Source organism: Mobula hypostoma, chromosome 9 (assembly GCF_963921235.1).
Source record: "Mobula hypostoma chromosome 9, sMobHyp1.1, whole genome shotgun sequence".
NCBI classification, from domain to species: domain Eukaryota; kingdom Metazoa; phylum Chordata; class Chondrichthyes; order Myliobatiformes; family Myliobatidae; genus Mobula; species Mobula hypostoma.
Genome location: NC_086105.1, coordinates 512,302 through 538,958, shown reverse-complemented (window position 1 = coordinate 538,958; position 26,657 = coordinate 512,302). Strand labels below are relative to the sequence as shown.

Below are 26,657 nucleotides of genomic sequence, written 5' to 3'. Positions count from 1 at the left end.
CTCCCCAGCAGCCTTAGCAAACCTCCCTGCCAGGATATTGGTCCCCCTTGGATTCAAGTGCAACCCGTCCTTTTTGTACAGGTCACACCTGTCCCAAAAATGATCCAGAAATCTGAATCCCTGCCCTCTGCTCCAACCCCTCAGCCACGCATTTATCCTCCACCTCACTCTATTCCTATACTCACTGTCGCGCGGCACAGGCAGTAATCCTGAGATTACTACCTTTGAGGTCCTGCTTCTCAACTTCCTCCCTAACTCCCTGTAGTCTGTTTTCAGGCCCTCCTCCATTTTCCCACCTATGTCGATGGTATAATATGCACCATGTCCTCTGGTTGTTCACTTTCCCATTTCAGGATATCGTGGACACGATCAGAAGCATCCCAGACCCTGGCACCTGAGAAGCAAACTACCATCCGTGTTTCTTTCCTGTGTCCACAGAATCTCCTGTCTGACCCTCTATAGTCCCCTGTCATTGCTGCCATCCTTTTCCTTTCCCTACCTTTCTGAGCCACAGGCGTGGCGACTGTTGCTTCCCCCAGGTAGGCTGTCTCCCCCAACAATACTCAAACAGGAGTACTTATTGTTAAGGGGGTTCAGCCACTGGGGTGCTCTCTAGTGTCTGGCTCTTGCCCTTCCCTCTGACTGTTACCCACTTATCTGTCTCCCTAAGTCCCGGGGTGACTACCTGCCTATAGTCCTCTCTATCACCTCCTCACTCTCCCTGACCAGATGAAGGTCATCGAGCTGCATCTCCAGTTCCCTAACCCGGTCCCTAAGGAGCTGCAGCTCGACACACCTGGTGCAGATGTGGCTGTCGGGGAGGATGGGAGTCTCCCAGACATCCCACATCTGACACCCAGTACAGAACACCAGCTTCACAGACATACTTCCTGTTCCTCACAAGTAGCTTACATTGCCTCGACCTGTTATTGCCAAAGTCCCGTTGAACAAAGCCCTCATACACTGTCTCCCTCTACTCTGTCACCCATTCCTCCGATACCCGCTCTATAAAGCTATCACCTTTTAAATCCTTCCCGCTGGTCTAACTCGCTGACATCCAAGTGAGTTACAAGTATAACTTGTGACTGTGGCTGTAAGAGGCTTTGAACAGCAGGCCCATTACACAGCACGGTTACCTGTCTGAACATAGCTTGTTCTCCACACATTGACCAGCAGCACAAACAGCTCTTTGCTTCCCTGATCCAGATTTGAATGGCTTCTGAAATGTAACAAAGATGAAATAATTGTACAGTATATTTTCCAAAGGTGTGTGCTTGATCCATGACATCTTTTCACAACAACATTCTATTTTCAAGATAAATGCAGCAAAAATCAAACTGTTTACCTGTCTGTAAGAGGCAGTCATAGAACTCACCTTGAAATTGGACATATCCTGTTCATCTCGAAGGTGTTTGTTCATTTCTCTGCAATATATTCAAATACAGAAGTGAAATTCCAATCAAACTCTCGTCCTGCTTCAGAATAGACTGCTGTACCAATTTCCATCTGGCAACGCTGAGACAGCTCACCTCAGGAAGTATTTTGATGACATTCTGCACATTTTTGTAACCAATTCAGGAACTGAGCAAATGGTTTGATGTTGTGGTGTTTGCCAAGCTTGGCAATTAGCTTGCAGACGTTTCATCACCAATTGAGGTGACATCTTCGGCGCGCAGTTGTTGGTGTTACCCTCTGGGAGTACTTGTGTTCATACAAGCCCCCGTTTGCTTGCCTCAGTCCTGATTGGCCATCCCTTAATGTTGACATTTGAATTCTATTGGTTCATGTTCCTTTGGCTTTTAGGGGTTCGTAGATAGCACTCACCTGTGGAGACTGCAACAAGAACTACGTTGGCCAGACAGGATGTAAACTCTCAGCTTGTTTATGGGACCACAAACTGGTGTCACAAGGATATCTTCCACTGTCACTGATCTCAGTACATGAAGACTGAGAAGGACACCGCTTTAACTGAGACACCGCAGAGTTTCTGGTGCAGGCAAACACAGAGCAGACACGAGAATTTTTAGAAGAACGGTTCTTTTCTGATAACTCCATAAACAAACATATCAAAATAGATGCTATCTACCAACACCTAAGAGCCAAAGGCACATGAGCCAGTAGAATTCAAAGGTCAACTGAAGGGGTATCTAATCAGAACTGAGGCAAATGAATGGAGTATGAGCACTCCCAGAGAGAAACACCAACAACTTCGCACGAAGGATGTCACCTCAACTGGTAATGAAACATCTGCAAGCTAATTGCCAAGCTCGGCGGACAATACAACATCAAACACCTCAACCTGAGTTCCCAATATGCACAACAATCCTGACCAAATTGTGCTTATTGTAAGAGATAGAAGCCAGATTCAGCCATCAATCTCCATTCCAGCTCTACAATTCAATCAGATCACGGGCGATCTTTTACCTCGGCACTACTCTTGTACCCTCCTTCCATACCCTTTGATTCCATTAATATCAAAATATCTGTCATTCTTCCCTGAACACACTCAATGACTGAGACTCCATGATAGAGAAAGGATGTGTTGTCATTGGAGAGAGTCCTGAGGTTGTTCAAGAGGATGATTTGGGGAATGAAGGGGTTAACATATGAGGAGAATTTGGCAGCCTCGGGCCTGTACTCACTGGAATTTAGAAGAATGTGGGGGGTGGGGGGAGGTTTCATTCTCATTGAAACCTACCGAGTGTTGAAAGGACTAGAGAGGGTGTATGTGGAGAGGATGTTTCCTTTGGTGGGGTATCCAGGACTAGAGAGCACAGCCTGAAAATTGAGAGGTGGCCCTTTAGAATAGATGTAAGAAGGAATTTTTTTAGCTAGAGAGTAGTAAATCTGTGGAATGTTCTGCCACAGACTGCAGTGGAGGACAAGTCCATGAGTATATTTAAGGCAGAAGTTGATTGCTTCCTGATCGGTCAGGGCATCACAGGATGTGGCGAGAAGGCAGGTATATCGGGTTGAGTGGGATCCGGGATCAGGCATGATGGACTGGTGGAGCAGACTCGATGAGTGGAATGACCCAATTCTGCTCCTATGTCTTATGGTCTTATAGTCTTAAGTATTCTGAAAGCAGCAGAACTGTGGCTGACAAGGCAAGTCAAAGCCAACATACAAGCTTAGGAGAGGGCATATAATAAAAATTAGTGGGAAGTTAGAAGACTGGGAAGCTTTAAAAAAAAACAGAAGGCAACTAAAAAAGAAAAGATGAAATATAAAGGTAAGGTAGCCAATAATGTTAAAGAGGATACAAAAATTTCTTAGATTTCTAAAGAGTAAAAAGAGGCAAGAGCAGATATCCAATCACTAGAGAATTATGCTGGGGCATATGGAAACGGTGGATGAAATGAATAAATATTTCCCATCCATCTTCACTGTGGAAGATTCGAACACTATGCCAGAAGTTTGAGAGGTGTGATGTGTAGTAATTAGGTAGGCCCAAATACAATAGGTCTTACACAGTGAAGGGTAGGACACTGAGGAGTGTGGTAGAACGATAGGATCTGGGAATACAGGAAGGTAATTCATTGAAAGTGGTATCACAGGTTGATAGGGTCATAAAGAAAGCTTTTGGCACATTGGCCTTCATAAATCAAAGAATTGAGTACAAAACATTGGTGAGGCCTAAATTTTGGAGTATTGTGTACCATTTTGGTCAAGTATCTACAGCAAAGATGTAAATAAGGTTGAAAGAGTGCAGAGAAAATTTTCAAGAAGGTTGCTAGGTCTGAAGGACTCAAGTAATATGGAAATATTGAATAAGTTAGGACTCTACCCTTTGGAACGTAGAAGATTGAGGGAGATTTGATAGAGGTATTCAATATTATGAGGGGCATAGATAGGATAAATGCAGGCAGGCTTTTTCCACTGAGGATGGGTGGGACAATTATTGGTCATGGGTTAAAGTTGAAAGGTGAAAGAGTGTCATGAGAGTGTGGAACACACTGCCAGTGCAAGTGCTGCATGTAAGCTCAATTTCAACGTTTAATGAAGTTTGGATAGGTACATGGTGGTAGTAGTATGGGGGGCTATAGTCCCGGTGGAGGTCAGTGGGAGTAGGCAGTTTAAATGGTTTGGCACAAACTAGATGGGCAGAAGAGCTTATTTTCTGTGACACAGGTGACACCAGACGGATGTGGCAGGGAATTAAAGCTCTGACAGACTACAGGATCAGGCAGAAAACTGATGACAGCGACACCTCTCTTCCAGACAGGCTTAACAATTTCTTTGCCTGCTTCGAAGCATCAAACACTACAGCAAGGGGGAGAACCAGTCCCTTTTTACCATCTGACCGGCCGGCTCCAATCATTGATCCAGAGCAAACACAGAGGACCCTTGCCAGGATCAACCCACGAAAAGCGGGAGGTCCCGACAATATCCCTGGACGTGTGCTCAAGGAATGTGCTGATGTATTAGCATATGTCCTGACAGACATTTTCAACATCTCCCTTAGTCAAGCTATTGTCCCCAGATGCTTCAAAACCTCCACAGTCATCCCTGTAGCAAAGAAATCAGTTGTAGCCTGTCTGAATAATAACCGTCCCGTTGCCCTGACCCCCATAGTGATGAAATGTTTCGAACGGCTTGTCAAGCCTCATATCACAGCCAGCCTCCCCTCATCGCTGGATCTTCTACAGTTTGCTTATCATCCAAATCGCTCTACGGAGGAGGCAATATCCACCACACTGCACACAGTTCTCTCTCACTTGGACAACAAAGACACTTATGCCAGAATCCTGTACATTGATTTCAGTTCAGCGTGCAATACCATCATCACGCAGAGACTAGTGGAGAAACTGTCGCTGCTTGGCCTTAGCACTGCCATGTGTCGCTGGATTCTGGATTTCTTGACAGAGACCACAGTCAGTCCGTGTTGGCAGGAACATCTCTGACTCCATCACACTGAGCACTGGATCCCCACAAGGCTGTGTGCTTACCCATTGCTGTTTACACTGCTAACACATGACTGTGCAGCCAGATTCAAGGAGAACCTGATCATTAAATTTGCAGATGATACCACAGTGGTGGGGCTCATCAGCAAAAATGATGAAACTATGTACAGGGAGGAGGTCAAACACCTAGAGAGCTGGTGCAGTGATAACAACTTGATGCTTAATGTCACCAAAACCAAGGAGATGATCGTCAATTTCAGACAGTTTCAGCCTGAGCACACACCCCTCAGCATCAGCGGCTCCACAGTGGAGCGAGTGGAAAACATCAAGTTCCTTGGGGTGCAGATCTCGGACAATCTCACCTGGTCCAGGAACACCACTGGGATTGTGAAACGGGCCCAGCAGAGATTGCACTTTCTGAGGAAGCTTAAACAAGCATCACTCCCCACTAACATCTTAACTACATTCTACAGAGGCGTGGTTGAGAGGGTGCTGACCGTTTGCATCACAACCTGGTACTCCGGCTGCAGTGCTGTCGACAAAAAAGCCTTGCAGAGGGTGGTTAGGGGAGCAGAGAAGGTTATTGGGGTCTCCCTACCTTCTGTCCAAGACCTCTTTCAGAGTCAATACCTCCAGAAGACACAGTACATCATTAAAGACCCCTCACACCCTCTCCATGAACTGGTTGTTCTTCTGCCATCAGGCAAACGTTACAGGAGCATCAAAACTAAAACCACAAGGCTACTAAACAGCTTCCTCCCACAGCCAGTCAGACTGCTAAATAGTTGCTCCACCTGACTCTGCTTTGGACACTTTTAACTTGCACTGGACACTTATAACTGATTTTAACTGACATGTGGCTGTTGTGTTTTACTATTTATTGTTATGTTTATTATTTAGTGTTGCGTTTGTTATGTTATGATTGCACTGCCCCTGAGAAGCGCTCTCATTCTGCCCTGCAGAGCTGATGTATGGTTAGAATGACAATAAAGTTTTTGAATCTTGAATCTTGTGTGCTGCACTTTTCTGTGACTCTATGAGCGTCAGAATGCAGAAATAAGTGAAGTTGTCATTATTAGGAAGAAGGTGCTTGGGAAACTGAAAGGTATGAAGATAGATAAATCACCTGGACCAAACGGTCTATACCCCAGGGTTCTGGAAGAGGTTGCTGAAGAGATTGTGGAGGGATTAGTAATGATCTTTCAAGAATCAATGGATTCTGGAATTGCTTGGGAGGACTGGAAAATTGCAAATATCACTCCATCCTTCAACAAGGGAGAGAGGCAGAAGAATGGAAATTATAGGTCAGTTAGTCTGATCTCAGTGGTGGGGAAGATGTTGGACTCTATTGTTAAGGTTGTGGTTTTGGGGTACATGAATGCATATGATAAAATAGACCAAAGTCAGCCTGGTTTCATTAAGCAAAAATCTTAGCTGACAAATCTGTTGGAAGTCTCTGAAGAAATAACAAGAAGGATAGACAAAGGAGAATGGGGGGGATGTTGTGTACTCGGATTTTCAGAAGACTTGTGACAAGGTTCCACACATGAGCTCTTTAATAAGTATTACAGGAAAGATACTAGCATGGATAGAGCACTGGCTGATTGGCAGGAGGCAAAGAGTGGCAATAAAGGAAACTTTTTCTGGTTGGCTGCTGATGATTAGTGGTGTTCACAGGGTTCAGTGTTGAAACTGTTTCTTTTTACATTACATTTCAGTGATTTGGATGACGGAATTAATGACTTTGATGCAAAGGTTTGCAGATGATACAAAGATAGGTGGAAGGACAAGTAGTTCTGAGGAAGTAGAGGCGCTATAGAAGGACTTAGACAGAGATTAGAAGAACGGGCAAATAAGTGGTACATGGATTGCTGCGTCAGGAAGTATACGGTCATGTACTTTGGTCGAAGAAATAAAAAGGGCAGATTATTTTCTAAATGGAGAGAAAATTCAAAAATCTGAGGTGCAAAGGGACATGGGGGTCCTTGTGCAGGATTCCATAAAGGGGATTTGCAGGTTGAGTCTGTGGCAATGAAGGCAAATGCAATATTAGCATTCATTTCAAGAAAACTGGAATATAAAAGCAAGGATGTAACGTTGAGGCTTTATAAAGCACTGGTAAGGCCTCACTTGGAACATTGTGACCAGTTTTAGGCCCCTTCCCTATGAAGGATGTGCTGATATTGCAGACAGTTCAGAGGAGGGTTACAAAACTGATTCCGATAATGAAAGGGTTACCATATGAAGACCAATCGATGGCTATGGGCCTATAATGACTATCATTCAGAAGAATAAGAGGGGAATCTCCATCTGCCACTTCTCAGCCCACTTCTGCAACGTATCAATGTCTCTCTGCAATCTTTGACAATCCTCTACACTATCTACAACACCACCAACCTTGGTGTCGTCTGCAAACTTGACAACCCACCCTTCTACCCCCACACCCATGTCGTTAATAAAAATCACGAAAACTAGAGGTCCCAGAACCGATCCTTGTAGGACACCACTAGTCACAACCCTTTAATCCAAATGTGCTCGCTCCACTACGAATGTCTGCTTTCTGCAGGCAAGCCAATTCTGAATCCACCTGGCCAAACTTCCCTGGATCCCACATCTTCTGACTTTCTGAATAAGCCTACCATGTGGAACCTTGTCAAATGCCTTACTAAAATCCATGTAGATCACATCCACTGCACTACCCTCATCTAAATGCCTGGTCACCTCCTCAAAGAACTCTATCAGGCTTGTTAGACACGATCTGCCCTTCACAAAGCCATGCTGACCGTCCCTGATCAGACCATGATTCTCTAAATGCCCATAGATCCTATCTCTAAGAATCTTTTCCAACAGCTTTCCCACCACAGACGTAAGGCTCACTGGTCTATTATTACCTGGACTACCCCTACAACTTTTTTTGAACAAAGGGACAACGTTCATCACCCTCCAATCCTCCGGTACCATTCCTGTGGACAACGAGAACATCAAGGTCCTAGCCGGAGGCTCAGCAATCTCTTCCCTCACCTCGTGGAACAGTCTGGGGAATATTCCATCAGGCCCCGGGGACTTATCCGTCCTAATGTATCTTAACAACTCCTACACCTCCTCTCCCTTAATATCAACATGCTCCAGAACATCAACCTCACTCATATTGTCCTCACCATCATCAATTTCCCTCTCATTAGTGAATACCGAAGAGAAGTATTCATTGAGGACCTCGCTCACTTCCACAGCCTCCAGGCACATCTTCCCATCTTTATCTCTAGATGGTCCTATCATTCTTTTGTTCTTCACATAATTGAAGAATGCCTTGGGGTTTTCCTTTACCCTAATCGCCAAAGCCTTCTCATGCCCCCTTCTTGCTCTCCTCAGCCCTTTCTTAAGCTCCTTTCTTGCTTCCCTATCTTCCTCAATAGACCCATCTGATCCTTGCTTCCTAAACCTCATGTATGCTGCCTTCTTCCTCCTGACTAGATTTTCCACCTCACTTGTCACCCATGGTTCCTTCACCCTACCATTCTTTACTTTCCTCACCGGGACAAATTTATCCCTAACATCCTGCAAGAGATCCCTAAACACCGACCACATGTCCGTAGTACATTTCCCTGCAAAAACATCATCCCAATTCATATCTGCAAGTTCTAGCCTTTCAGCCTCATAATTTGTCCTTCCTCAATTAAAAATTTTCCTGTCCTCTCTGATTCTACCCTTTTCCATGATAATGCTGAAGGCCAGGGAGTGGTGGTCACTGTCTCCCAGATGCTCACCCACTGAGAGATCTGTGACCTGACCCGGTTCATTACCTAATACTAGATCTAGTATGGCATTCCCCCTCGTCAGCCTGTCAACATACTGTGACCGGAATCTGTCCTGGACACACTTGACAAACTCTGCCCCATCTAAACCATTGGAACTAATCAGATGCCAATCAATATTAGGGAAGTTAAAGTCATCCATGATAACAACCCTGTTATTTTTGCACCTTTCCAAAATCTGCCTTTCAATCTGCTCCTCGGTATCTCTGCTGCTACCAGGGGGCCTATAGAATACTCCCAATAGAGTAACTGCTCCCTTCCTGTTCCTGACTTCCACCCATACTGACTCAAAAGAGGATCCTGCTACATTACCCATCCTTTCTGTAGCTGTAATAGTAATTAGTAGCTGTAATAGTGACCAGTAATGCCACCCCTCCTCCCCCTTCCCCCACCCCATCCCTTTTAAAGCACTGAAATCCAGGAATATTGAAAATCCATTCCTGCCCTGGTGCCAGCCAAGTCTCTGTCATGGCCACTACATCATAATTCCATGTATGTATCCAAGCTCTCAGTTCATCACCTTTGTTCCTGATGCTTCTTGCATTAAAGTACATGCACTTTAGCCCTACTATCTTACTACCTTTATTCTGCTTCTCTTTCCTCAAAGCCTCTTTATAAGTTAGATCTGGCTTTACTCCATGTACTATACTTACAGTTCTCGCATGACCTTATGGTCTTATATTAGGTAAAAATCCCATCTTTACCCAATATAAAAAAGGACAGGTTGCACTTGAATCCCAGGGGGACTAATATCCTGGCAGGGAGGTTTGTTAAGGCTATTGGGGAGCGTTTAAACAAGAATTGCTGGAGGGGTGGGGGGTGAGAACCAAACTGAAGTGACAGAGGAAAGGGAGGTTGGCTCACAAATATAGAAAGCTTGGCGACAGTGCGAAAGGGAGGATAGGCAGGTGATAGAGAGGGGACGCGCCCAGACTGATGGTTTGAGATGTGTCTATTTTAATGCGAAGAGTATTAAGAATAAAGCCGATGAGCTGAGAGCGTGGATCAGCACTTGGAGCTATGATGTTGTGGCCATTACAGAGACTTGGATGGTGCAGCGGCAGAAATGGCTACTTCAAGTGCCAGGCTTTAGATGTTTCAGAAAGGACAGGGAGGGAGGCAAAGGAGGTGGGAGTGTGGCACTGTTGATCAGAGATAGTGTCACGGCTGCAGAAAAGGAGGAAGTCACACTCACAACATGCTGGAGGAACTCAGCAGGTGGGGCAGCATCTGTGGAAAAGATCGGTCGACGTTTCGGGCTGGAACCCTTCGTCATGAGGAAGTCATGGAGGGGTTGTCTACGGAATCTCTGTGTGCGGAAGTTAGGAATAGGAAAGGGTCAATAACCTTACTGGGTGTTTTTATAGTCAGATTATGCAAAGGTGTAATAATAGCAGGGTTGTTGTGGTGGGAGATTTTAATTTCCCAAATATTGATTGGCATCTCCCTAGAGTGAGGGGTTTAGATAGAGTGGAGTTTGTTAGGTGTGTTCAGGAAGGTTTCTTGACACAATATGTAGATAAGCCTACAAGAGGAGAGGCTGTACTTGATCTGGTATTGGGAAATGAACCTGGTCAGGTGTCAGATCTCTCAGTGGGAGAGTATTTTGGAGATAGTGATCATAATTCTATCTGGTTTACCATACCATTGGAGAGGGATAGGAACAGACAAGTTAGGGAAACGTTTAATTGGAGTAAGGGGAAATATGAGGCTATCAGGCAAGAACTTGGAAGCATAAATTGGGAACAGATGTTCTCAGGGAAACGTATGGAAGAAATGTGGCAAATGTTCAGGGGATATTTGTGTGGCGTTCTGCACAGGTATATTCCAATGAGACAGGGAAAGCATGGTAGCATACAGGAACCGTGGTGTACAAAGGCTGTTCTAAATCTAGTCAAGAAGAAAAGAAGAGCTTACGAAAGATTCGAAAATCTAGGTAATGTTAGAGATCTAGAAGATTATAAGGCTAACAGGAAGGAGCTTAAGAATGAAATTAGGAGAGCCAGAAGGGGCCATGAGAAGGCCTTGGTGGACAGGATTAAGGAAAACCCCAAGGCATTCTACAAGTATGTGAAGAGCAAGAGGATAAAACATGAGAGAATTGGACTAATCAATTCAAGTGTGACAGTGGAAAAGTGTGTATAGAACCGGAGGACATAGCTGAGGTACTTAATGAATACTTTGCTTCAGTATTCACTATGGAAAAGGATCTTGGTGATTGTAGTGATGACTTGCAGCGGACTGAAATGCGTGAGCATGTAGATATTAAGGAAGAGGATGTGCTGGAGCTTTTGGAAAGCATCAAGTTGGATAAATCACCAGGACCGAACGGGATGTACCCCAGGCTACTGTGGGAAGCAAGGGAGGAGATTTCTGAGCCTCTGGTGATGATCTTTGCATCATCAATGAGGTTGGGAGAGGTTCCATTGGATTGGAGGGTTGTGGATGATGTTCCTTTATTCAAGAAAGGGAGAAGAGGAGTCATGTAACGCAATGACAGAGGCGGCTGCTTAGGACAGTGCTCTGTGCCAGTGGTATATAATTATACTTTAAAAATTTGCTTTCACAGTCTATTTTATCACTGTTGTAGCTCTAAAGTGTTACTGTCCGTGTAAGATGCCAAAACAACTTAAAATGAAGACTTCCGGAGATATTAAGGGGCATTTGAGGTTGCAGTGCTCTGGGTAGATGGCCTCTGATCAAAATGGTGGAAGACCATCGTCTGAGGGAGACCAACATGAGGCGAGTCATGACTTGGCTGACATATATGCAGCTTTGAAAAAAATCTCGGATGACCTGGTAGGCCTTGAAGATATACACCGATCTATATCGTTAGTGGAGTCAAAGCTGTCATCACTGATAACCAGGCTTGCAGATGTCCAGAAGCCGCTTGACTATCTAGAAGCAGCAGATAAGGAATGAGAAGTCAACCCATTGGCTACCAAAGTGGATATTGACCAGCTAACAGATGAAACTGGAGGACATGGAGAACCGTAATCAGCGCAACAATCTCCGATTCATCGGCATTCCAGAGGGAAAAGCAGGGCAGGATATCATCGCGTTCATGGATAAGCTAGTCTCGGAGCTTGTCAGTGATAAGGAGGAAAAACTGTAAATAGAACACGCACACAGAGCGCTGGGCCCCAGACCCAGTACCAGAGATAGGCTTTGGCCTATCCTCACAAGGTTCCTCAGGTCAAAGGATCGAGATTTTGTGCTGCGAGTGGCGAGGATCACGGGCAATTTTTCCTGGGACAACAATCATGTTAAGATCTTCCCGGACTTCTCCAGATCCACGCAAGTAAAACGAGGAAAGTTTAAAGAATCTAAGAAGATGCTTCAGGGGGGGAATGTGAGCTTTGCGCTGCTTTACCCAGCCAAGCTAAGAATAGCGACTAAGGATGATTTCAAGTTTTTTTGAGTACCCAAGTAAAGCAAGAAAATTTATTGAGGAGATGGGGGAGCTAATTACACTAGTTAAATTGAGCAAGATATGAGTCAGGTTGTGTTTGTTATTTTTTAAAATCTTGCTGGATTGTAATGTACTGAAGCTACCTTAATCGCACCAGGGCTGACATACTGTTAAGTGTGCTAAACAGCACACTGTGAAATTGCACCGGCGTTGTTTCTGAGCAGTTAAAACTGGTCTGGGAGTTTCATGGACCATAATCCTTTGTGGAAGGGACGTTTGGCCGTGTTCTATGGCCACTGTTGCACGTGGGAGTTTTACGCGCCATTTTGTTACTTTTCAGTTTAAACGGGGGTTTATGAGTCAGTATCAAAATATTGCACTGTATTTGTTTGTTTGTCCTAACTATGACTTCTCTTAATTCAGATAAAGTATGTTTCACCACATGGAATGTTAACAGTCTGGGGAATCCTATAAAAAGGAGAAAAGTAATGAATAAGCTTAAACACAAAATAATCTGCAGATGCTGGGGTCAAAGCAACACTCACAACACGCTGGAGGAACTCAGTAGGTTGGGCAGCATCCGTGGAAAAGATTGGTCGACGTTTCGGGCCGGAACCCTTCGTCAGGACTGTAGAGGGAAGGGGCTCCGGATCCAGCACATTATCCTCCGCAACTTCCACCACCTTCAACAGGACCCCGCCACTAAGCACAACTTTCCCTCTCCACCCCTCTCCACTTTTCATGGGGATCAGTCCCTCCGCGACTCCCTGATCCACACATCCCTCCCCATGGATCTTCCACCTGGCACTTATCCCTGTAAGCGCAAGTGCTACACCTGTCCCTACACCTCCTCTCTTGCCACCATTCAGGGCCCCAAACAGTCCTTCCAGGTGAGGCAACATTTCACTTGTGAGTCTGTTGGGGTCATCTATTGCATCTGGTGCTCCCGGTGCGGCCTCCTCTACATCGGTGAGACCCGACGCAGATTGGGGGACCGCTTCGTCGAGCACCTCCGCTCCGTCCGCCAAGACAGACAGGATTTCCCAGTAGCCACCCACTTCAACTCTGCTTCCCATTCCCATTCGGATATGTCCATACATGGCCTCCTCTACTGCCATGATGAGGCTAAACTCAGGTTGGAGGAGCAACACCTCGTATACCGTCTAGGTAGTCTCCAGCCCCTTGGCATTAACACTGAATTCTCCAACTTCCGGTAATTCCTTCCCTCTCCCTTTCTCTATCCCTATTTCACTCTGCCCCCTCCCCCAACTGCCTATCACCTCCCTCATGGTTCCACCTCTTTCTACTACCTATTGTGTGCCTATCACCTCCCTGCTTCCCTTCCCCCACCTCTTTGTCTTTCCCCTTACTGGTTTTTCACCTGGAACCTACCAGACTTCTCCTTCCCACCCTCCCCCCACCTTCTTTATAGGGCCTCTGCCCCTTCCCTCTACAGTCTTGACGAAGGGTTCCGGCCCGAAACGTCGACTGATCGTTTCCATGGATGCTGCCCGACCTGCTGAGTTCCTCCAGTGTGTTGTGAGTGTTGCTAATGAATAAGCTTAAGAGACAAAATGGGATGTGGTATTTCTACAGGAAACACATTTATCAGCAGAGGAATCAGTAAAGCTACTGAGGGGTTTTACAGATCCTGTTTTTTACAGTGCGGGGGCGTTATAACACTTATCAACAGGCGGCTGCAGTTTAGATGTGAGAAACAGACCAAAGATGAAGCAGGGAGAATTCTTACTATTGTGGCAGAAGTACAGAAGCAACATATTATTTGTGCAAACATACATGGACTGAATATAGAAGATGCAGGATTTTTTGTTGATCTTGAAGGAAAGTGACATTCTATTGGAGCTACACACATAAAAGTTGCTGGTGAACGCAGCAGGCCAGGCAGCATCTCTAGGAAGAGGTGCAGTCGACGTTTCAGGCCGAGACCCTTCGTCAGGACTAACAGGACGAAGGGTCTCGGCCTGAAACGTCGACTGCACCTCTTCCTAGAGATGCTGCCTGGCCTGCTGCGTTCACCAGCAACTTTTATGTGTGTTGCTTGAATTTCCAGCATCTGCAGAATTCCTGTTGTTTCTGTTGGAGCTTATGATATCATACTTGGGGGAGATTTTAATTTGGTAATGGATCCAATCATCGATCGTAGTAAGATGTTATCATATAGCAGGGGTCCCCAACCTTTTTGCACTGTGGACCGGTTTAATATTGACAATATTCTTGCGGACTGGCAGACCGGTGGGGGGGCGCATAGGGTTGCCAACCGACAAGAGTAGCAGAGTAGCAGTCAAATACAGGACACTTGTGTTTACCCTGACAAAGACTATCATTACCATGAAGCCTTGCACGGGCACCTGTGTGCTCATGCGTTTGCGTGTACGTGCCGATTTTTTTCTACACATCATTTGTGGCGATTCTGTTCAGTGAAATTACACTGTACATACATTATTTCTACTTTATATAGGCTGTGTATTTATCATATCATTCCTGCTTTTACTATATGTTAGTGTTATTTTAGGTTTTATGTATTATTTGGTATGATTTGGTAGGTTATTTTTTGGGTCTGGGAATGCTCAAAAATTTTTCCAATATAAATTAATGGTAATTGCTTCTTTGCTTTATGCCATTTCGGCACGAAAGGTTTCATAGGAATGCTCTACTTTAGTGGGGGAAATAAGGGACAAGGGCGGTCCCATATGGGACAAACCAATTTAGCCCAATATATGGGATGTGCTGGCTAAAACGCAACAGTTGGCAACCGTGGGGGGGGGGGGGTGTTAATCACGACAGGAATATAGGTGATAAGTCAACTATAAGTCACTTATAAGTGGCTAACACACACTATTTCGTTTCTAAAAGGGTTTATCTAACAAATTTACTATTAAACACACAGCGCATATTTTCCTCACATGAATATAGTGATAAGTCAATTATAAGTCAATAGCATCATAACATTTTAAGTAACGTTTGGATATTAAACACACAGCACATATTTTCCTCGTATGAACAGATAAAATCATTGCAACACACCAACATCGCTGAATCAGTGGGAGCCCTAGGCTTGTTTCCCTGCAACAAGACGGTCCTATCAAGGGGTGATGGGAGACAGCGATACTCGAACGGGGTTCCTTATGTCCAGTCTATTCCGCAATTTAGTTTTCGTTGCATTCATTGCAGAGATATGTTGGAAATGTTGGCAATGTTTTCAGTGCTTTCGTGGCTATCTTAGGATATTCAGCCTTGCTTTGATCCAGAATGCCAGCAGAGATGTTATGTCAAACATACTTTTCAGCCCGCCGTCATTTGCAAGCTCGAGGAGTTGATGTCCTTCCCGCGCTAACCTGGATGACGCATGCGTAATGACCTCGCGTGCGTTCAAGTTCTACAGGGTGTGACAGGGAATGAGGAAAGGTGCAGCTGACTCATATCGCCAAATCATATCATCTCCTCGCAGCCCGGTAGCACATGCTTTGCGGCCCAGTACCGGTCCGCGTCCCAGTGGTTGGGGACCGCTGTCATATAGAACCTCAAAACTCACTATGATGGTACAAAAAATGTGTAAAGCACTCAGGTTTATGGATGTTTGGCACTTTATGAATCCCAAGGGAGGGATTACAATTTTTTTCTGCAGATCATAAAATATATACAAGGATTATACCTCTACTTTTCGTGATTTTTATTAAAGACCTGGATGTGGGGGTAGAAGGGTGGGTTGGCAAGTCTGCAGATGACACAAAGGTTGGTGGTGTTGTAGATAGTGTAGAGGATTGTCAAAGATTCCAGAGAGACATTGATAGGATGCAGAAGTGGGCTGAGAAGTGGCAGATGGAGTTCAACCCAGAGAAGTGTGAGGTGGTACACTTTGGAAGGACAAACTCCAAGGCAGAGTACAAAGTAAATGGCAGGATACTTGGTAGTGTGGAGGAGCAGAGGGATCTGGGGGTACATGTCCATAGATCCCTGAAAGTTGCCTCACAGGTGGATAGGGTAGTTAAGAAAGCTTATGGGGTGTTAGCTTTCATAAGTCGAGGGATAGAGTTCAAGAGTCGCGATGTAATGATGCAGCTCTATAAAACTCTAGTTAGGCCACACTTGGAGTATTGTGTCCAGTTCTGGTCACCTCACTATAGGAAGGATGTGGAAGTATTGGAAAGGGTACAGAGGAGATTTACCAGGATGCTGCCTGGTTTAGAAAGTATGCATTATGATCAGAGATTAAGGGAGCTAGGGCTTTACTCTTTGGCGAGGAGGAGGATGAGAGGAGACATGATAGAGGTATACAAGATAATAAGAGGAATAGATAGAGTGGATAGCCAGCGCCTCTTCCCCACGGCACCACTGCTCAATGCAAGAGGACATGGCTTTAAGGTAAGGGGTGGGAAGTTCAAAGGGGATATTAGAGGAAGGTTTTTTACTCAGAGAGGGGTTGGTGCGTGGAATGCACTGCCCGAGTCAGTGGTGGAGGCAGGTACACTAGTGAAGTTTAAGAGACTACTAGACAGGTATATGGAGGAATCTAAGGTGGGGGCTTATATTGGAGGCAGGGTTTGAGGGGCGGCACAACATTGTGGGCCAAAGGGCCTGTACTGTGCTGTACTATTCTATGTTCTATGTTCTATGATTGATTTCTTCCTTATACCCAAGTGACTTATTCAGTCTGTGTCTCAATATGCAATTGGTAATATTCTAATATCAGATCATGCTTGGGTTTGTCTCGAAACAATACCTCAGTACAGTATAAGAGAATGCAGTCACATAGATGGAGATTTAATTCATCCTTGTTACAAGATTCAATATCTAGGCAAACAATGAGACAACAAATCAAGGTGTATTTAGAGATAAATACGCCTACAGCCTCCTCGGCAGGGACTAACTGGGAAGCCCTGAAGGCAGTTTTGAAGGGATATACTATTCAACATATTTCTTATATATAGAAAAACAGAATAATCAGAAAATAAAATCAAAGAGATTAAGAAAAAATTGAAGCAGCGGATGTCATCCAAAGATTTGAGAGAACTAACATGGCTGAAATATCAATACAATCTACTATTATCCCAGAAAGTAGAATTTTGGCTTTTCAGGGCAAGACAAAGGCAATTTGAATCGGGGGAGAAAGCTGGCAAGCTTCTGGCAAGGTGTATAAAACAGAGAGAATCAATATCTATCATCCCAGCTATTAGATCAGCAACAGGTGATACTTTGACGACACCTAAAGAAATTAATGATGCATAAGGACTTATATACATCAACCTCCAACTCTAGTAAGGAAGAAATTGATAGCTGAGGCCATTAGGGTTACCCAAGCTGATGAAAGAACAACAACGATACTTTGATTCCGCTATAACGTTGGGGATAAGGCAGGAACTGGATACTGATTGTGGATGATCAGCCATGATCACAGTGAATGGCGGTGCTGGCTCGAAGGGCCGAATGGCCTACTCCTACACCTATTGTCTATTGTCTATTATTAGAAGAAATTATATCAGTGATTAAGACCTTACCTACTGGGAAAGCTCCTGGCCCAGATGAATTTACAGCGGAATTTTTTAAATGCTATGCGGAGGAGCCAGCTCCACTACTACTGAATATGTACAATGAGTCTATCAAGCGGGGTAATTTACCCTCTACTTTATCACAAGTGCTAATTACATTGATTCTGAAAGAGGGGAAAGACCCGTGTGAATGTAAGAATTATAGACCAATTTCCCTAATCCCAATAGATGTGAAAATTTTATCAAAGATCCTTGCAAACTGTTTAGGCACAGTAATAACAAGGTTGATACATAGTGATCACGTGGGACTTATCAGGGGCTGCAGCTCATCTGATAACATGAGGCGTCTTGTGAATATTATGTGGTCGGTAATTAGTCACCTATAGCATCTATTTCACTAGATGCTGAAAAAGCACTTGATCGAGTAGAATGGGGCTATCTGTTTAAGATGCTTCAATTTTTTGGATTTGGACCCATCGTTTTAAAATGGATTAGACTGTTATATAATAACCCTAAAGCAGCGGTTCAAACTAGTGGTTACATTTCACCTTACTTCTCTCTGGGAAGGGGTACCCGACAGGGTTCCCCACTTTCCCCAATATTGTTCTGTCTAGCTCTGGAGCCCCTGGCAGCAGCTATCAGAGAGAATGAGAACTTTATAGGGATATCTGTGGGAGGACAGGTTCATAGACTGATGCTTTTTGCAGATGATATTTTATTATTTGTGTCAGACTGTAGTCGATTGGTGCCATGTCTTTTTAACATTATAAAGTCTTACTCCAGATTCTCAGGCTATAAGGTTAATTGGACAAAATCGGAAGCACTACCATTGACTGCACACTGCCTTGCATCTGCTTTTCATCCAGGTAAATTTCACTGGCCAAAGAAGGGTATACAATATTTAGGTATTAATTTTCCCCCTCAACCGAAGGTTTTAGCAAAGGTAAATTTTGATCCATTATTGCAGAGAATTTCATGTGATGTAGACAGATGTTCATCATTGCATTTGTCAATGTCAGGAAAAGTAAATACCTTGAAGATGAATAGCATTCCAAAGGTTAATTATCTGTTCCAATCATTACCAGTTCAAATCCCATTAACATATTTTAAGCAACTTGATAAAATAATTAAGGCTTTTATTTGGAATGGTAAATGCCCACGCTTAAACTTTAACAAATTACAATTGCCAGTTGAAAGGGAGGGCTTAGGTTTGCCAAAGTTAATATACTATTACTGTGCCTTTACTCTTAAACATTCAGCACATTGGTCTCTCCCTCCGGAGAGAGCGCCTCCTTGGTATCGTATTGAGTGTTCTGCTCTTCCTCCCATCCCTCCATTACAATGTTTCTCTATCAAGTTACCTCCTGAGGCAAGGTCTCACCCAATTATATCGCATATGCATTTGTTTTGGAATAAGATAGCTAGATTATTTAAATTTAATCCCTATTTGAATGAAGCTTCGAGTATCTGGATGAATCCAAAGTTGTGTATTGATAAGTCCCCTTTCTTCTGGAGGGAATGGCAAGGGAAAGGTATAATAAATTGGGAGACCTTTATAATGGTGACAGTTTAAAACCTTTCAATCAATTAACCCAACAGTACAAAATCTCTAGGTCACAATTTTGGAGATATCTTAAACAGCGTCACTTGCTACATACAACTTTTGGTTCTACACAGCAACCTCCACAAGTTGCTACGAATCTGTCTACTGTACTGGCTGCATATGCTAAAGGTCACGAAGCCTCAACTTATTATTTAGCTTTAACACAAATCTCCGGGGACAAATTTCTGTTGGGTCTTAAAAGAGCATGGGAAAAAGACCTGACTGTGACTTTTGAGACAAAGGAGTGGGATAAAATTTGCAAAAATGTCAAAACGATGTCAAGAGACCTGAGGGTGTGCCTTATTCAGTTTAAGATCCTGCACCGTTTTTACTGGACTCCAGCAAGGTGACGTAGATTAGGGTTGAAAAACACCCCGAATGCTGGCGCTGAGAGGTGGATAAAGGGGACTTGGTATATGCTCTCTGGTCCCGTCCCAGAATTCAAGAATTTTGGATTATAATACATAAGTATATTGGCGAAGCTTCGGGTATTCAACTCCCTTTCTGCCCCACACCCTTTGTCCTGGGAGACACACTTGGGTTACTTGGGATAAACACTCTCAAAATTGGATCCAGACAAGTATAATGATAGAAACATAGAAACATAGAAAATAGGTGCAGGAGTAGGCCATTCGGCCCTTCGAGCCTGCACCGCCATTTATTATGATCATGGCTGATCATCCAACTCAGAACCCAGCCTTCCCTCCATACCCCGTGACCCCTGTAGCCACAAGGGCCATATCTAACTTCCTTTTAAACATAGCTAATGAACTGGCCTCAACAGTTTGCTGTGGCAGAGAATTCCACAGATTCACCACTCTCTGTGTGAAGAAGTTTTTCCTAACCTCGGTCCTAAAAGGCTTCCCCTCTATCCTCAAACTGTGACCCCTCGTTCTAGACCTCCCCAACATCGGGAACAATCTTCCCGCATCTAGCCTGTCCAATCCCTTTAGGATCTTATACGTTTCAATCAGATCCCCCCTCAATCTTCTAAATTCCAACGAGTACAAGCCCAGTTCATCCAGTCTTTCTTCATATGAAAGACCTGCCATCCCAGGAATCAATCTGGTGAACCTTCTTTGTACTCCCTCTATGGCAAGGATGTCTTTCCTCAGATTAGGGGACCAAAACTGCACACAATACTCCAGGTGTGGTCTCACCAAGGCCTTGTACAACTGCAGTAGTACCTCCCTGCTCCTGTACTCGAATCCTCTCGCTATAAATGCCAGCATACCGTTCGCCTTTTTCACCGCCTGCTGTACCTGCATGCCCACTTTCAATGACTGGTGTATAATGACACCCAGGTCTCGTTGCACCTCCCCTTTTCCTAATCGGCCACCATTCAGATAATAATCTGTTTTCCTATTTTTGCCACCAAAGTGGATAACTTCACATTTATCCACATTAAATTGCATCTGCCATGAGTTTGCCCACTCACCCAACCTATCCAAGTCACCCTGCATCCTCTTAGCATCCTCCTCACTGCTAACACTGCCACCCAGCTTCGTGTCATCCGCAAACTTGGAGATGCTGCATTTAATTCCCTCATCCAAGTCATTAATATATATTGTAAACAACTGGGGTCCCAGCACTGAGCCTTGCGGTACCCCACTAGTCACCGCCTGCCATTCTGAAAAGGTCCCGTTTATTCCCACTCTTTGCTTCCTGTCTGCTAACCAATTCTCCACCCACACCAATACCTTACCCCCAATACCATGTGCTTTAAGTTTGCACACTAATCTCCTGTGTGGGACCTTGTCAAAAGCCTTTTGAAAATCCAAATATACCACATCCACTGGTTCTCCCCTATCCACTCTACTAGTTACATCCTCAAAAAATTCTATGAGATTCGTCAGACATGATTTTCCTTCCACAAATCCATACTGACTTTGTCCGATCATTTCACCGCTTTCCAAATGTGCTGTTATCACATCCTTGATAACTGACTCCAGCAGTTTCCCCACCACCGACGTTAGGCTAACCGGCCTATAATTCCCCGGTTTCTCTCTCCCTCCTTTTTTAAAAAGTGGGGTTACATTAGCCACCCTCCAATCCTCAGGAACTAGTCCAGAATCTAACGAGTTTTGAAAAATTATCACTAATGCATCCACTATTTCTTGGGCCACTTCCTTAAGCACTCTGGGATGCAGACCATCTGGCCCTGGGGATTTATCTGCCTTCAATCCCTTCAATTTACCTAACACCACTTCCCTACTAACATGTATTTCGCTCAGTTCCTCCATCTCACTGGACCCTCTGTCCCTTACTATTTCTGGAAGATTATTTATGTCCTCCTTAGTGAAGACAGAACCAAAGTAATTATTCAATTGGTCTGCCATGTCCTTGCTCCCCATAATCAATTCACCTGTTTCTGTTTGCAGGGGACCTACATTTGTCTTTATCAGTCTTTTCCTTTTTACATATCTATAAAAGCTTTTACAGTCCGTTTTTATGTTCTCTGCCAGTTTTCTCTCATAATCTTTTTTCCCCTTCCTAATTAAGCCCTTTGTCCTCCTCTGCTGAACTCTGAATTTCTCCCAGTCCTCAGGTGAGCCACTTTCTCTGGCTAATTTGTATGCTACTTCTTTGGAATTGATACTATCCCTAATTTCTCTTGTCAGCCACGGGTGCACTACCTTCCTTGATTTATTCTTTTGCCAAACTGGGATGAACAATTGTTGTAGTTCATCCATGCAACCTTTAAATGCCTGCCATTGCATATCCACCGTCAATCCTTGAAGTGTCATTTGCCAGTCTATCTTAGCTAATTCATGTCTCATACCTTCAAAGTTACCCCTCTTTAAGTTCAGAACCTTTGTTTCTGAATTAACTACGTCACTCTCCATGTTAATGAAGAATTCCACCATATTATGGTCACTCTTACCCAAGGGGCCTCTCACGACAAGATCGCTAATTAACCCTTCCTCATTGCTCAAAACCCAGTCCAGAATAGCCTGCTCTCTAGTCGGTTCCTCGACATGTTGGTTCAAAAAACCATCCCGCATACATTCCAAGAAATCCTCTTCCTCAGCACCTTTACCAATTTGGTTCACCCAGTCTACATGTAGATTGAAGTCACCCATTATAACTGCTGTTCCTTTATTGCACACATTTCTAATTTCCTGTTTAATACCATCTCCGACCTCACTACTACTGATAGGAAGACAAATTATACTTAGAGGTCGGAGGAACTTGGGGGGACCATCATTTCAGGAGTGAGTCACAGAAATAGCCAAAGTGGCAGCTTTAGAATGCATCTCTTACAAACAGTTTGATAGATTGGACATCTATACACAAAAACGGGGCAAATATTTAGGTTTCTGGGGGGGGGAGGGGAATAGAGGTGAATGTGTGGTGAAGCATATTGCTGAATGGCAGTCTTTTAAGTTATTAGAGGTCTAAATAGACACACATGGTTATTATATTGATATTTATTTCTGCCATGTTTGTTTTTTATTTTATGGATAATTTTATGTTTTGTAAGCTATGATTTGCATAACTTCAACACTGATTCAAGAGTTCGGGGAAAAATTGTAAAAGAATTCAATAAAATTTAAATCATAAAAAAAGGGAGAAGAGATAGCCCAGGAAATTATATACCAGTGAGTCTTACTTCAGTGGTTGGTAAGTTGATTGAGAAGATCCTGAGAGGCAGATTCACGAACATTTGGAGAAGCATAATATGATTAGGAATAGTCAGCATGGCTTTGTCAAAGGCAGGTTGTGCCTTACGAGCCTGATTGAATTTTTTGAGGATGTGACTAAACACATTGATGAAGGTAGAGCCGTAAATGTAGTGTATATGGATTTCAGCAAGGCATTTGATAAGGTACCTCATACAAGGCTTATTGAGAAAGTAAGGAGGCATGAGATCCAAGGGGACATTGTTTTCTGGATCCAGAACTGGCTTGCCTACAGAAGGCAAAGAGTGGTTGTAGATGGATCATATTCTGCATGGAGGTCGGTCACCAGTGATGTGCCTCAGGGATATGTTCTGGGACCCCCTACTCTTCGTGATTGTTATAAATGATCTGGATGAGGAAGTGGAGGGATGGGTTAGTAAATTTGTTGATGACATAAAGGTTGGGGGTGATGTGGACAGTGTGGAGGGCTGTCAGAGGTTACAGCAGGACATTGATAGGATGCAAAACTGGGCTGAAAAGTGGCAGATGGAGTTCAACGCAGATAAGTGTGAGGTGGTTCATTTTGGTAGGTCAAATATGATGGCAGAATATAGTATTAATGGTAAGACTCTTGGCAGAGTGGAGGATCAGAGGGATCTTGGGGTCTGAGTCTATAGGATACTCAAAGCTGCTGCGCAGGTTGACTCTGTGGTTAAGAAGGCGTATGGTGCATTGGCCTTCATCAATCATGGGACTGAGTTTAAGAGCCAAGAGGTAATGTTGCAGCTATATAGGACCCTGGTCAGACCCCACTTGGAGTACTGAGCTCAATTCTGGTTGCCTCGCTACAGGGAAGACATGGAAACTATAGAAAGGGTACAGAGAAGATTTACAAGGATGTTGCCTGGCTTGGGGATTGGGGAGCATGCCTTATGAGAATAGATTGAGTGAACTCAGCCTTTTCTCCTTGGAGCGATGGAGGATGAGAGGTGGCCTGATAGAGGTGTACCAGATAATGAGAGGTATTGATCATGTGGATAGTTAGAGGCCTTTTCCCAGGGCTGAAATGGCTAGCATGAGAGGGCATAGTTTTAACCTGCTTGGAAGTAAGTACAGAGTAGATGTCAGGGATAAGTTTTTTTATGCAGAGAGTGGTGAGTGTGTGGAATGGGCTGCCAGCAACGGTGGTGGAGGTGGAAACGATGGGGTCTTTTAAGAGATTTTTGGATAGGTACATGGAGCTTAGTAAAATAAAGGGTTATGGGTAAGCCTAGGTAGTTCTAAGATAAGGACATGTTTGGCACAGCTTTGTGGGCCGCAGGGCCTGTATTGTGCTGTAGGTTTTCTATGTTTCTATATTTCTATCTTCTCTAATCAATGAAGTTCCTTTACACGTACATTAGACATTCTATGAATGTATGCATAAGGCTCTCCAACAGCTTGCCCTACCATTCAGAGGACCATGCCTGATCCTGTTGTAGGCTTAGACTCACATTCTTACCTCATCTGGTGATGAAGAATCTCTCTAACACTACCCAAAACTGCTCAAAGACTCTGCTTCTTCTATCCCTACAGGAGAAGAGTTAGAAAGACTCACAATCCCCTCCCATCTGACTTAAATAATTAACTTATTAATTATAGACAGTGATCACAGGCTTGAAATTTTTTTTTTCACAGAGGAATCAGCTTCTTCCTGTCTTTCCAATGTCAGCACATCCTTAGAATCTTACATTTAAATTAGGTGTCGTCTCAGGCTTTATCACCAGAGGATACAAATCTGTTCAAACTTTCCTCATAAGACAACCCATCCATTCCACTTAATAGATGAGGAGGAGACTTCTGCCTAACTTTCTAGTTCTCTGTGTTTAATACACAACAGAACAATTAAGTTCCTGAGTGACAGAATCAGAGAATAGCACAGCATCGAAACAGTGCATTTAGCCCAAATAATTCACACTAAATAGTTTCTCAATGCAACTTTGTTAAAAGCCTTACTAAAATCCATGCAAACTTCATTAACCACCCTCATAACTACATATTGCTGTAAAACAACAGAAAATGCCAGAAGCATGGTCTGTGTTTACATTTTAGATCTGCAGTATCTAGATATATTTTGATTTTCAATACAGTTTATCACTTTGACAAATTCAATCTGATTGTCAGATGAAAACTCAACGTAACAAAGCCATGCTATCTTTAATTAATCTTTGTCCTTCCCTCAGAATTTGGGAATGTCATACTTCAGAACTTGATTTAAAAAAGACAAAAACTCAGTGGCCAGGTCACATCATTAGATGTGTTACATTTGAATGTCTTCCTTCACCCAGAGTTCACAAAGCCCTGTAACTCAGAAATAACAGCACTGCACAGACTGTTTCCAATGACACAACTTACCTCAGGAGATCCAACTGCTTACAAAGGCTTAGCTTCTCTCTTTCCATGCTTTCAGTCACACGATAGAGCTCCCTGTGGGAAATATCTCATTCAAATATTGAAATACTGAATAAAGCAGACATTATTTCTCATTTTCAACTTTCATAGCTGACAGTGAAAGGGGATTTCATTTTAAGCAGCATAACAGAAACACTATGGATGGATATCTTCATGAAAATGCAATACAAGAGAGCAATCCAGCTTGTCCCACTCACCCACCATCTCTCCTGAGAGCAATGCAGCTCGTCCCATTCTCCCACCTTCTCTCTAGAATGGTATCCTGCTCATCCCATTTGCCTGTGTTTTCTCCTGAGGGCAATGCAGCTAGTCCCACTCTCCCATGTTCTCCCCTGAAAGCATTCCAATTTGTCCCACTCTTCCACATTCTCTTCTGAGAGTAATTCAGCTTGCCCCACTGTCCCACCTTCTCTTCTGACTGCAATCGAGCTTATCACACTCTTCTTTCTTATCTCCTGACTCCTCAGCTCATCAGACTCTCCAAACTTCTTTCCTGAGAGCAATTCCACTCGTCGCATTCTCCCACCTTCTCCTCTGAGAGCAATTCAGATTGCCCCACACTTCTATCTTGTCTCCAGAGACTAATCCAGCTCGCCCCACATTCCCACCATCTCTCCTGACAGCAATCCAGCACGTCCCACACTCCCACCTTCTCTGCTTCGAGCAATCCAGCTCATCTCTCTCTTCTACATTCTTACTTGAGTGTAATCCAGCTTGTCGCACTACAGAGAACATTACAGGCCCTTCAGCCCACAATGTTGCGCCGACCAGGTTACCTACTTTAGAAACTGCCTAGAATTTCCCTACTGCATAGCCCTGTATTTTTCTAAGCTCCATGTACCTATCCAAGAGTCTCTTAAAAAACCCTACTGTATCCACCTCTACCACCATCGCCGGCAGTACATTCCACACACCCACTACTCAGTGTGAAAAACTTACCTCTGACATTCCCTCAGTACCTGCTTCCAAGTACCTTAAAACTATGCCCCTTATGTTTCATCTCTGGGAAAAAGCTTCTAACTATCCACACGATCAATGCCTTTCATCATCTTACACACCTCCATCAGGTCACCTCTCATCTTCCATTACTCCAAGGAGAAAAGGCCAAGTTCACTCAACCTATTCTCATAAGGCATGCTCCCCAATCCAGGCAACATCCTTGTAAATCTCCTCTGCACTCTTTCTACAGTGTCCACATCCTTCCTCTAGTGAGGTGACCAGAACTGAATAGAGTACTGCAAGTGGGATTTGACTAAGGTCTTATGCAGCTGTAACATTACCTCAGGACTCTTGAACTCAATCCAGTGGTTAATGAATGCCAACACACCATACGCCTTCTTAACAA

At 43.9% G+C, this 26,657-nt stretch overlaps 1 protein-coding gene across 1 annotated transcript in view; it reads right to left on the bottom strand.

Annotated features, from left to right (window-relative positions):
* Positions 1–26,657, bottom strand: part of cracr2aa (calcium release activated channel regulator 2Aa) — a 165,203-nt gene that overhangs the window by 80,604 nt on the left and 57,942 nt on the right. The window contains exons 9-11 of the mRNA XM_063057546.1: positions 25,256–25,327; positions 1,376–1,424; positions 1,137–1,219 (exon numbers count right to left, since the gene is read on the bottom strand). Of these exons, the coding sequence (XP_062913616.1) occupies positions 1,137–1,219; positions 1,376–1,424; positions 25,256–25,327 (204 nt within the window). The remainder of the gene's footprint in view (positions 1–1,136; positions 1,220–1,375; positions 1,425–25,255; positions 25,328–26,657) is intronic.